Below are 12,630 nucleotides of genomic sequence, written 5' to 3'. Positions count from 1 at the left end.
CAAAGACAGGAGGGCGCTATCAGTGGTCGATATTGTAGTGAGAGACTGCGTCCATCATGGCGTGATCCTCGGCCTTGGTCATGGGCGAGAAAGAAGCTCGGCGCCGTTCCTCGGCCTCTTCGATCAGCGGCGCATGTGGGCCGTCAGACGGGCGTGTCCTGAGAGGACGCTGGGCGTGTTGGAGAGTAGTGAGGATGCTGCTGGCGTCCAGCTCCATCGCGCTGTACATGCCGGGTTCCATAGTGAATGTGTCCCTGCGAGTGTCCTGGCGTCCGAAAGCCTGCGGAACAGGCTTTAGTTGGCGCCAGTCCATGGCATTCGGATCCGTCGAAACTCGACCATCAAGCAGCTTGAAGGCATCGCTACAACCGACTGTCCGCCCAGTACCTACAGGCGACGAAATGCCGGCGCTCATGTCTATGCTGGTCGATGCCTTAGGTTCCATAATATCGAGCGAGCTGCTCTTGCTTGAGTTGCGCCGTGAGCTCGAAGGGGTTTCCTCGCTCCGGAGCTGAGCGACTCGCTGACACCAGGCTCGCTGCTGGGGGTTTGACTGACAGTCGGCACAAGAGCCAGGTCCGGTCATGGCCATGTTGGGCTTCGCTTCTTCAGCTGAAGAACCACTCTTCATGCGCGTGAGTGAGATGCCCTCGTCGGCGCTGTCAACACGAGCAGGGGGGTCGCATATGCAAATGTCCTTTTGTCCCTCGCAGAAGCCACAGTCTGTAATCTTGTTGTCCTCCGTCGATGGTGCGAATGTAGATGCGCTCTTGAACTTGTTGGTGAAGTCGACTTCGAACTCGACGTGGGGATGCTTCTCTTGGTCGAGTTCTCCTTGGCCGCCGCGAAGTACTCCAGTCATGGACATGCCGTCCATACGAGCCGAGGCCTCGTCCGGGAGTTGCATATCATTGGTGAGGTCGGCGAGACAGGCGCAATGTTCAGGCGTGCAGCGATCGCATCCTGATTGCGTGCTCTCGAACGGTGCGTCGTGGCGTGCGCTACGGATTTGAACGAAGTTCGGCATGGGATGCATGGGAGCAAAGTCCTCCTCGTAGTTTGGCGTGCAAACGTCTTCGCCTGCTCTCACTTTCTGGTACATATTCCTCCACATAATTTTTTGGGCGTCACTTGTGCGTAGACGCTCTGTCAGTATCTGGATTTCTTGTGCTTGAGCCCGTGCTCGGTCTTCCAGAAGCTGTTTTTCCCGTAGCCATGTGTTGCGGGCATCGTTGAATTCCGTACTGGTCTGGTTGACCTGTTCGAGCAGCATTTGCACATTCTTCTGCTTGCGTTCACGGAAGTTGCGCTGTGAGATGCGGTTCTGGGCCTTGCGCTTGGTCTCGGGCTCCGCGGTGGCAGGCTTGCGGCCGGGCTTGGGTCGGGGCGGGATGGAATGTATCATGCTCGTAGGCCCCCCGCCCGACTGCGAGGGGCCATTGGCGTGCGTGTTGACGGACAACGTGGCGGCGACGTGAGGGCGTGGAGGGGACCTTGGTACGAGTTCTGGGTCGGTGTCAGTTGTTGAAGTGGGCAAGGGTCGATCACGCGGTTGGACAAGTCTGGCAGCCAACAGCCGCGGCGAACTGCTGGTACGCGGGACACGCGGAAAAAGCAATCACGTTACTCACGTCGGATGGAGCTGCGGCGGTCTTGTTCAAATTCGGCAGCGGTACAGAAGGTGCTTCCCGAGGACTCAGCAGGCGATGGCGCAGGACTGCAATCTGAGCCAGGTGTGGCGGCGTTGTTCGACGAGGCCATGTTGCGCGGCGGAGCGTAGGGTGCGTTCGGGATCTGGTTATCAGATGGAGATCCTGAGTTATCAGATCAGCAGGCGTCTTATCCCGAGCAAAGCCGAGTCCGGAGCGGAACGGATCAACTTACCGGCGGCGCTAGGGTCGACATCGTCGGACTTGCTGGGGAAGGGGAACGGGAGATACGCGTGGTACCCGTTTTCCGAAAAAGACTCGTACTCCATGATGGGCAATTATCTTAGAGATGTTAGAAATGTTAGCGAACAAGAATGAAAGAGATAGGCAGTCAGTCTTTATAAGGCATCTGTCTCGCTTAGCATTCGTTACTTCCCTTTTACCACCTGCAGTCACCCAGAGTTAGTCGCTACTATCATGAATTAACGGTCGCACGTGGTTTCCTCCCGAATTAATGCCTCACAAATATGATTGAACTAGGGTAGTCAGTGCAGTCAACCACGGCATGGTCCAGCCCCCACTCCAAGCATTTGAGCATATTTGCCAGGCCTCCCTTTTGCAATCTAGAATAACTGGCATTTGTTTCGGGCTTCACGTCACCCTAGGGAAAACTGAACACCTGGAGCCTACATCGCCTTCAGGTCAGCTACCTTGCATGTATTCATCTTGATGTAGTCTCCAGACATGTTCAAGTTCAGTCTGAGCTATTCAAAAGGTATCACTACAACTTACTCACATCATATGACCACATGGCTATGATCTTAGGCAGCAACACAATTAAATGACGAAAAATCTCATTGGAGACACATCCAGGGAGTACGTCACAGCAGCAAATGCAAAAGATAACCCCCTGTAAATCTGCAAGCATTCAGGCACGGAGAGCCGCACCGAGAGCACGCGAGACGATCGGCACAGTCCTGCTCTGAGAAACTGGAGACGAGTTACTGGCTACAGCTTTCACAGATCCACTTAGCGCTCTACGCCCTGGCGAAAACCATCAAATAACCCTGCAGACCCGTGGTTCTGGAGAGAAAGATCGAGTCACAGGAAATTCAGGGTGCATCGGCCATATGCCCAAGGCTTCAATCAGCAACTTGGTCTTTCAAATTGGTGATGCCGACCCGACTCATACTTGGAGGACGGCGCTCTCGCCGTCTTCGCGACTCAGTAGATCCTGAGACGATGGCGGATGCGGACAGGGCTGAGCAGTCTGAGATCCACATATCCCTAGGTACTTTATCGAAAATGCCGTCACGATCACGGTTTTACGAAGGAGAGATGTGAGCTAGCATGAATTATGAGATGAGGCTATCCTTAGCAGACACGTCCAGACTGATTCTTAGGCTCACGTCCTCCACCCCCAGAGAGATCATCATAGCGCGCCTCCGAAGTGTGTCATATATCGGTACGGCGCGGGCCGACGCGCGCCCCCATACAGTCAGCCATAACTGAATGAGTCGGGTACCTACGTTAATTGCAGATGCAGAAATTCCTCCGCCGCTGGTTTCCAATGCTCTTAGCGTTCCGACGTCATATCGTGGCTGATGTGGAATGGGCGTGCGGTGCCCATCAGAGGCCTGTCCGTCACTGCCGCAAGTACCCGCCTGACACTGTGCGCGCCTACCTCTAGATAGATGGACGCGAAACTGGCAAGATGTAGGTATTCATCGATGAACACTTTACAATATCATCTTCTAGTTTGGAAGCCTTCAAGATCATATCCACCATGTCGCAGTGACCAGTCCACACCATCACTGCCACAAAGCGATACCACCCAAGGCTGCCACTTCCTCCAGTCTCCAAGCCGGATGTTCGACAAGCCGTTCTCAAAGCAAATTCTCCTCGTCACGAGACAAATACTGATACAGGCCCGTGGGCCGGCTGCTCAGGCACCATACAATTTAGTCCGAGCTTCTAGAGCCGCAACACTAGCCATGTCCACGGTACTGATCAAATCGTCCCACTGAAATAGTTCCTTTTCCAGTAGCATCCCAGCAGGGCATCTGAACTCATCGCGTTCCTATGGAGGGCATGGGCTAGACTTGATCGTAGTTCGTGGAGGACTGATTACCTTGGTTGCATTCACCTTGGACTATTAGATCCCGCTAGCGCCCGCTGCAGCCCTACGGGCCCCTGGCTCTTGAGCGACTGGACCAGGGTATAAAATCGATCGTATCCCCATCTTATGAGCTGGAGCATCATCATTGGCCTCTGTGGAGGACGGGTCACATGATGAGGCGAAGAGGTCTTGGTGTGTCTGGGTGGGGCGATGCGCTGGGCTGCCTAGGCAGAATGTGCACGAGTTTCGATCAGTGACCGACGGTGGGCTGCGTAATAACGCGGAGCTGATCTCCGCCGGCTGTTCAGGCTGAGAAAGAGAAAGAGAGAGAAGACAGGAGTTGGAAAGGTGCGGATGGCGGTCGCGGCATCTGCGGCCTCTCGCTGTGGAGGATGGCCGCTGCACACCGGCATAAGAGCGTATTGCAACGCTGACAACATCGAACACAGCAGAAGGTGAGAGTGAGCATTTCTTATGGGTAATAAATCCAACATTACATTGCTAGGAAGACGCCGCGATACAGCTCTCCATCGTGAGCGTTTCAGTGTATCTCATCACGAAGCAGCATCGGCGTGCCTGCCCGCCCAAATTCACGCTCAAAGCACTCGCGGCGCATATGCAAACACCATCAACGCTAGACGCCGTTATGCCCATCCAGATTCAGTTCATAGCTTATGCGCTTGCTCTGAACACTACACTGCCACCGTGTCTCCATCTGATCGTCTCGCGGGCATTCATTACGTGAAGTGCGCGAGCGAGTGCTTGTTCCGAGTAACCCTTGCCATCGACCATCTCACGCTTGAGCGTCGACAGATTGACTTGCCAGCCAATGGGCATACGTCTTCGGAGTTCCTCTTCGACTTTGTTGACCTCGTCCATGAGCTCCTTTGAGCTCTGGCCCTCGCCCTGATTCACCGCGTCCATCGTAGACGCGAGGAAGAGACGAATGGCCTCATCGACGTGCGACTCGTCAGCGATAGGCGACAGCGATAATTTGGCCAGCGACTCAGTGATACGGATAATGGCTTCTAGTTGACGGACAGTAATCGGGATACTGGATCTTTGGTTTGCGTTGATCTCCGAAGCGTGCACTTGCCGCCTGATGCTGACGAAGTGACTGGACAGCTTCTCTGCAGCCTCAGGCGAAAGACGCGGCGCGCACTTTTGTCGACAGTATGTGATGTAGCGCTTCATCTTCTCGATTGGAATCTCGGCTTGTACGGTCTCTTCGACACCTCGGCCACCCATTGCAATGCCCATGACGTGCTTTGCTATTCGCTCGTCGCGGCCACGGTCGTGTTCGTCGCGCACAATGAAGATCATGTCGAAACGCGACAAGATGGTAGTCTGGAAGTCGATGTTCTCGCCGGGTGTCTTCATGTCGTCGTAGCGACCGAAGATGGGGTTGGCAGCTGCTAGTACAGATGTTCGCGAGTTGAGAATTGTGGTAATACCTGCTTTGGCGATGGAGATGGTCTGTTGCTCCATGGCTTCATGGATGGCTACTCGGTCCTCGTCACGCATCTTGTCGAACTCGTCAATGCATACCACGCCACCGTCGGCCAGGACCATAGCACCACCTTCAAGGTAGAACTCTCGTGTGTTGTGGTCGCGCTGCACAGACGCTGTCAAACCGGCTGCTGAAGATCCCTTTCCGGAGGTGTAGATGGCGATGGGTGACACTTTCTCGACGAACTTCAAGAGTTGAGACTTGGCGGTACCGGGGTCACCCAAGAGGAGTACGTTGATGTCTCCACGCAGCTTCATCCCGTCCGGCAGGATCTTCTTTGCGCCACCCATCAGTAAGCAAGCGATAGCCTTCTTGATGTCCTGGTTTCCGTAGATAGAGGGTGCGATGCAGCGTGCGAAGACTTCGTAGATGTCGGGCCTCCTGCTCATCTCCAAGAATTCTTGTTCCTCCTCCTCGGTAAAGACAGCGTTGCCTTTGCTGCCGTGGTCCACCTCAGCGTGTATGCCGACAGCGCGTATGTATGGGTTTCGAATGGCTACTGCGGCGTTGCCTGCACGCCTGGAGCCCTTCTGCTGGTAGATAGAGAAGACACCCATCACGGAGCACCGTGTACCCGGAACGACGCGATTCGCCAGATAGCGGTCTGCGGAGATCATGATGTGTCGGGGTAGCTCACCGACCGGGACCTGATCGGGCGCTTCTTGCAGCTTGAGCACCTGCTGGTCAATGAACTGGCAGCGCTCGTGCATGACATAGTAGGGGTCCAGTGGGCATTGTTCTCCCTGCTCGCCCTCTCCCTTCTTTCTACCACATGTCCTTGGGAGGGAAACGCCGGAGAAACCACCCGATACGGGAAGGATCTCTTCATGCTGGCAATTCCTGCATCGTATAGCGAGTGCGGTAGATTTGGACGAAAGCGTGGATGCGCCAATGATGATACCGGGTATGCGGACGAGTTGCGAGACGTTGGTCGCGGTCAGGTCGCGAATGGAGAGTTCTGAGGCGTTCGAGTGGAGGAGCAGCTGGTGTTCTGGGAGCTGGATGTTCTTTTGTGAGGGGTAGACGATGCGTTGTGTGCACGTCTTCAATGCCGACTCGAACTGGGAGGCATTAGCATGCGCATGCAATTCCAGAGCGTACGACGTACGAGGGGTATAATCTCTGCTGGGTTCTGTCTGAGATCGTGTGCAAGCTCTGGGCTGTAGCTGATCAGATGCGCGACGTCAATGTCGCAATAGTATTGCTTCAAGAGCACGTTCTCGCGGATTTGATCTCTGCAAACGGTTAGACGACTACATATGGCATGCGCGACTGCCTGTCGTACCTGTAGACGAAGATGTTGTCCAGGGTAAAGTCCATAATAAAGTCGACAAGCGCTTGGTGCACGCGCGAGGGTGCAGCTGCATCACCGGGCCCATCGCCGGCTTGGCTGCCGAAGAGACTGATGGAGAAGGGAGTCTGTCTGTCCGCCATTATGTGTATCGTGCGTCTCGTCAGTCGTAATGGTGGTTGTAGAGGGGCAAACACACGCTGTCGCTAGGGGGACAAGGACCAGACGCGCTTTCCTCGCGATTTCGCGCTAGGCCCGCGCGCTTTCCATTTTACACCTGTCTTTGGCCTAGCGCACCCCTCGAGGACCCTACAACCCTTCTTCATCGCTCAACGCGTGCTGGCTGCGGCAGCCAGGAAAATACGACATCACTTGTGACCATCGAATTGCAAGCCGAAAGATGGTTTTACGATCCGCCTGTATCACGCTCTTGACGCATATCTACTGCTGCCCGCACTTCGCATCGACCGCAAGGATTTTGTCACGTCTTTATCCGCCATCGAAAGTGTGCATCGTTCAGTGTCTCAATACTGAAGCATGTTCTTGAATAGAAAAGATGGCTCGTCTTTGCTATCGCTCCCAGCTGGGCGATCCTACCACGTATGAACACGAAGCTCACCACGTGAACTCAAAGTCCATCATCTGGTCCGCCTTCGTTTCCAACCTTATCTTACCACCAGGTACTCCCTGAATCGCCCCAGAGCTAGCCGTAACAACATCTCCAGCTACCGTACTGTTCCTCGACCCAGCATCATACTTGACCACCACAGCCCCACCAACCCGACTCATCATCTTCATCTTGCTAGTCCTGCCATCCACCCAGTCCAAATCGAATACGAAGCCACCTCTGGCAACAAGCCCCGAAACACTTCCCGAACTCCATTGCCCAGGTAACACGGGTAGAAGCCATACCTCTCGTACGCCCTCTTCATCCACGATATGCGACTGAAGTAGTGCTTCCGCCACACCACTCACGAAGCCCAGATTACCATCAATCTGGAACACACCCTCATTAACATCCATCAGGTTGTTATACACACTGGTGTTGAAGAATTGATAAATATTCTCAGCCAGCGCCGTCTGGTTCTGCAACCGCGCGTACCAGTTGATCGTCCATGCGCGCGACCATCCTGTCCCAGCGCCGTTGTGAGAGAGTCGGTCTTCGAGAGTAGCCGCAGCGGCTTTGAAGAGCTTCGCGTCGTAGCCTGGCGCACCGGGTGGGAAGATCTGCGTGCCTGGATAGAGTGCGTATAAGTGGCTCACGTGGCGATGGCCTGGTTCTGCTTGCTCATAGTCCTGCATCCACTCCTGCAACGTGCCCGGATAGCGCGTTGAGTAGCGGTATGGTGGAAGTTTCGCTTGGGTGTCTCGGACTCGTTGTAGGAACAATGAGTCGACGGTGCCATTGTTGAGAGTGGAGACCGCTCGGAGGTAGTTCGTAAAAAGCTCGTTGAGGATTTCGATATCGCAAGTTGGCGCGATGTCGAAATAGTAGGTCTTTCCATCTGCGGCGATGTAACTGTTCTCTGGGGACACGGAAGGATTCGTGACGAGATACTCGCTTCCATTGATGCTGTATGGCTGCAGTGTATCGAGGTAAAACGTAACCGCTCCGGACACCGTATCCAGCCTTGAGGCTAAGAAGTCCTTGTCGCCTGTGTACCAGTAATGCTCGAGTATATGGGTAACAAGCCAGCCAGACGACAGCGTCCAGTAGGTAGCCGGAAGATAGCGATCCACAGGCGCAGTGTCACCCCATAGATCGGTGTTGTGGTGGCTCATCCACCCGGATCCGGACACATTGTACATTCTACGAGCGGTATGCATGCCATCTTTACGCATGAGGTCCAGATGGTCAAACAGCGGGGTATGCAGACTCGACAGACTGGTGACTTCCGCGGGCCAATAGTTCATCTGGAGGTTGATGTTGACGGTATACTTCGACCCCCATTGCGGCATGAATTCTTTGTTCCAGATACCTTGGAGATTAGACGGTAAATTACCAATGCGCGACGATGCGATCAACAGGTAGCGGCCATAGTTGTATCCTAGAGCGGTTAGCCCTGGGTCGACAGCTCCCTCGCGTGTTGCGTTGATGCGCGCGTCTGTTGGAAGACTACTAGCGTTTGCGTCGGATCCGGTGAATTTCAGGATGCTGGCATTGTACAATGGTGCATAATCTTCGATGTGGCGCTGACGAAGCTCGGCATATGTGTATTGACGGGCTCGCTGGATAGTGCTGTCTACAGCCATGCGCGTGTCATTCGATCGGTACGAAGTGGAAGCCGCAAAGTAAGCCGTTGCTTTCGTGGCATTGTCGACGACGATGAATTCGCCAATCGTCTTCATGTTGCCATCGGTATTGACTGCCAAAGCGGATGTGAAGATAATGGGATCAACACCGCCAGTCCCTCCAGTCATGTATGCAACTCCGTTCGCGTTCCAGTCCTGATCAGATGCCTCGTTCAAGCCGTCCTGTGGTCTGTGTACGCGGATCTGGAATGAGAGCTTCTCAGGTCCGGTGACATGTAAATGATGTACAAGTACGTCGTCTGGGGTTGACACGAACATCTCGCGCTCGTATAGTGTATCATTAACACTGAACTTGACACCCGTAAGTGCGGTTTCCAGATCAAGCCATCGTTCGTAAGTCGTATTGTCGTAGTCGCTAGTACCATCAAAGTAGACTTCCATTTCTCCCAGCGGTTGGTAATTCCGAACGCTTTGGGGCGTGCCCATCATACCCAAATTCGCCAGCTTTTCCGCATCGCCTGCCTGATCTCGTGCGAGCAAGTCTCTTACATCCGAAAGTATCTGGGACGCGTTTTGGTTCACGCGATCTCGAGGGCCACCAGACCAGATGGTCTCTTCGTTGAGCTGTATGCGCTCTTGTACGGGTATCCCGAATACCATGGCACCGAGTCGCCCGTTTCCTATTGGGAGTGCATCTGTCCAGGCATCAGAATCGGCGGGCGCTGTGTACCAAAGGCGTGCGTCGCTTGCTGCTACCAGGGGAGCGAGCCCTGAAGCGACTGTCAAGGTCGCCAGAGTTAGCATATGGACTAATTCCTGCTTCTGTAAGTTCTGAGCTCCAAATGATACGCTATGAGGGCTGAAGATATCAGGAAAACACTACGATTATGTACCTGGGATCGTCGCTTCAGCCCTGCGTCGATGAAGATTCTCATTGATGGACGATAATATGCCTGTCTACTGCGAATCCCATTCTGGGTATAGCGCACGATCCCCGCATTCAACGCTCAGTTCACACTTTTTGCTTTGCAGATCTTGTACCCATTGCCTGATGTCTTGCATGGTCTCGCATGCCGAGTAGCTTCGCCTACACTTCCTGGCCCGGAGAAGATCCGTAGAACACCCTGTCGCATTTAGCCTCGGAACATAAGATATGCATCATGATGTAGTCTCGCTGCACCAAAGACATGTAGCAATACGAGGTGTACATTACCCCGCACGTGTGTCCGACTTCCAAGTATGGGTCACGCTTCTCAGTTGCTTGGGAAGCGCGAATTGGTCGCTAGTGACGTAACGCGGATCTGAAGCTACATCAGGGGCGGCTAGGATTGTGGCGCATTTGGTATCGCATTTTGTAGCATACACGTCCTTAAAACTCAACATGTAAGTACCTCTTAAGGCGATGTATACTTCCACCTTAAGAAAGACCGAAGATTGCGACAAGAATCATAGCCACTAGGAGTGGCTAGGCCATGTGCTGAAATGCGCTGCTGGCGGTAGCTGTATGCACTGCCGCATAACCTTTTCTAGGCCTACGTAGCGAAGTTCCGAGCGAGATTCTATCGAATTGTAACCTTGACAGATCAAATGATATTGAAGAGAGTGAGGTCCTCTAGACCAAGTGCAGATCGGTCAGGACCAGTGCGAACGAGCCGAGGAACGTGACAGTCGCCCACCACGGTATACTCATGACAGAAGCCAGGAGGAAGATCGATAGAAGGTGGCGCATGATCAGACCCAGGATCGAGCTCTACTTCGCGCTGAAGCTGTATTGAACCGCTCTGGTATCGTGGACGCAGAGCAGTGAAGCTAGGACTGTCAGGAATCCGAAGCAGAACATCGCCTGCTTTTATCCGCTCTGGCCCCGTACCAATAGCGCCGTCTGCAGTGATGAAGCACGTTCTGCCAATCATGGCTTTTTCAGACTCAGTAATGAATCGCTCGACAAATTTTGGCGGTGGCTCGTCATTACTTGAACTTGAACCCAGATACAGAACAAGTGTAGCATGCTGATCGGACGACAGTTTCGGGAGACCGCCACGTGAACGTGTCAGCGCCTTCAGTAAATCGAGCTCTGGAATGTTCTCGGCAATCGAGGGTTCACTATTGTAAGTAGTGCAGAGTCGTGCCCAAGCCTCAAATGTGTGAGACGTGCTTACTCTTGCGACCTTGTCCATTTGCTTTGCCATGACGCTCAAAGTTTTTCCGTCGCGCATGATTAATTGGTTGCATTTGATCTTGGGTTTGTAAGCACTGTCGAAACTCCGATTGGTGTTTGGTTCGTAGATAGGCTGCGCACGCCAGTCAGGCGTCCATGAGGGTAGGAACTTCGACGATGTGGGATGAGCACCGGCAACACTCAATAGAATCGACGGATTCTGTATAGCTTCCAAGTGGGCGAAATTCATGTAGAGTTCCTCGGCAGTCATATGGTAGCTGATGGGGAGCGGGGCTATACTGAGACTGCTGAACGCGTAAAGTATATCGCGATCATCTGAGCACTTTGCGTCAGGAAAGCTGAGCAGGAGATCCATCAGCCCCCTGGGAAGAAACTGTCCTCGGCTTGAAGCTTGTAGATTTGCCATAGCACGGAGGCGATCGACTACTACTCTGTCATCGGGTGTGAATGCAGTTGAAGCAGCGTCGGATGGCCGCTGTAGGCGTTCAATGCGACGCACGAATTCTTGGAACTCGATCGACTTTGTGCCACGCGTCAATATCGCTTCTGGCGCGAGTCCAGTCTCCTGAATAACCCATCGACGATGGAACCAAGGGAGTTTGAGGAGACCCAGAGAAGGCTCCAGTCTGTACCTTTGGAAACTACTACGACCAGCCCCGGTGTCGGTGTGAATCAAGTGCTCGCTATCTCGCTGTGGCCCCAGCCAGATCACAACACGCCTAGCGTCCGCATATATGGCTCCCATCTGTTTGACTTGGCTCTCTTTCTCTTCCAAATCGGCCTGATTGATGGTAATTGAATCTATCCAGAGCAAACGGTAGATTGATGGTCTTCGCAGATACCGCAGCATGTCGGCCACGTTTTGGCGCACTCGAAGTGACTTGAGTTCTCCATCTTCTTCCATGACGGATATCGTCTCGGTGGTCATGTCAATGCCCCAAGCGTATGATATCGCCTCGTAGTGCGGATTCCAACGGGGTGATCTAGTGGCTTCTGAAGCGTCTTCTTCGCGTCGCGCCAAGTAACTTGTAGAATGCTCTTCGAATTTCGCCTTCGCAACCTCATAGGCGTGGGCCCGGCTTTTCGCATGATGTGTATCATCGGTACGCGACCGCGCGAGATCGCGATTCGCAAAGTGCTGAAAGGTTTTGCCGGCTTCTAACTCGTTGTGTGCTTTTGTTAATTCATTTTGGGCGTCGTGATAGGCAGCGTCAAGGTCGAAACTTAATTTCGCAGCTGGTGACAGCCTTGCGCAGTGGTCTACCTCGATCTGAATTGGGTCTTCGAAGTGCGCAGCTGAGTGAAGATGAAGAAGCCTTATATCGCTGGGGTGCTTTAGTGGCCGGTAGTGATAGGGCTCCATCGTGCGTCGAGTGCTACGAGGCGCACTTATCTGAAGAGCGTCGGTTTCAGGAATCGATAGTTCAAGTGCGGATTGTGCGCGTCAGAAGCTGTGCAAGTAGAGTTGTTAGGGAGAGAAGGGACTGCCGCGAAGGTGGCTCGGCAACAACGCGTTCCTGCCCGGAATGAATTATCCGAACACGTCATCAGAACGACACAACACCAGGGGTGGCCATAGTCCTTGTCGCATATGTGCTACCAAATCCCAACAACGAGACAGTCTTTAAG

The 12,630-nt window shown here is 53.6% G+C and overlaps 4 protein-coding genes across 4 annotated transcripts; all 4 read right to left on the bottom strand.

The window, feature by feature from the left end:
• Nucleotides 1-19: 19 nt before the first annotated feature.
• Nucleotides 20-1,978, bottom strand: J4E92_000193 (uncharacterized protein; the record flags this gene model as incomplete). The annotated part of the gene is made up of 3 exons (XM_051491612.1): nt 20-1,506; nt 1,632-1,814; nt 1,885-1,978. The coding sequence occupies 3 exons, from the start codon at nt 1,976-1,978 to the stop codon at nt 20-22; spliced, it is 1,764 nt and encodes a 587-aa protein (XP_051357124.1).
• A 2,462-nt stretch (nt 1,979-4,440) lies between these two features.
• MCM5 (minichromosome maintenance protein 5) lies at nt 4,441-6,712 on the bottom strand (the record flags this gene model as incomplete). Its single annotated transcript, XM_051491611.1, has 3 exons — nt 4,441-6,339; nt 6,387-6,513; nt 6,564-6,712. The coding sequence occupies 3 exons, from the start codon at nt 6,710-6,712 to the stop codon at nt 4,441-4,443; spliced, it is 2,175 nt and encodes a 724-aa protein (XP_051357123.1).
• A 472-nt stretch (nt 6,713-7,184) lies between these two features.
• Nucleotides 7,185-9,867, bottom strand: J4E92_000191 (uncharacterized protein; the record flags this gene model as incomplete). Its single annotated transcript, XM_051491610.1, has 2 exons — nt 7,185-9,592; nt 9,864-9,867. 2 exons carry the CDS (start codon nt 9,865-9,867, stop codon nt 7,185-7,187), a joined length of 2,412 nt encoding a protein of 803 aa, XP_051357122.1.
• A 538-nt stretch (nt 9,868-10,405) lies between these two features.
• On the bottom strand, nt 10,406-11,905 carry J4E92_000190 (uncharacterized protein; the record flags this gene model as incomplete). Its single annotated transcript, XM_051491609.1, has 1 exon — nt 10,406-11,905. One exon carries the CDS (start codon nt 11,903-11,905, stop codon nt 10,406-10,408), a length of 1,500 nt encoding a protein of 499 aa, XP_051357121.1.
• Nucleotides 11,906-12,630: the final 725 nt, after the last annotated feature.

Source organism: Alternaria infectoria, assembly GCF_024043175.1.
Source record: "Alternaria infectoria strain BMP 0036 chromosome Unknown scaffold_1, whole genome shotgun sequence".
NCBI lineage: Eukaryota > Fungi > Ascomycota > Dothideomycetes > Pleosporales > Pleosporaceae > Alternaria > Alternaria infectoria.
This window is presented reverse-complemented; position numbering and strand designations above follow the sequence as displayed.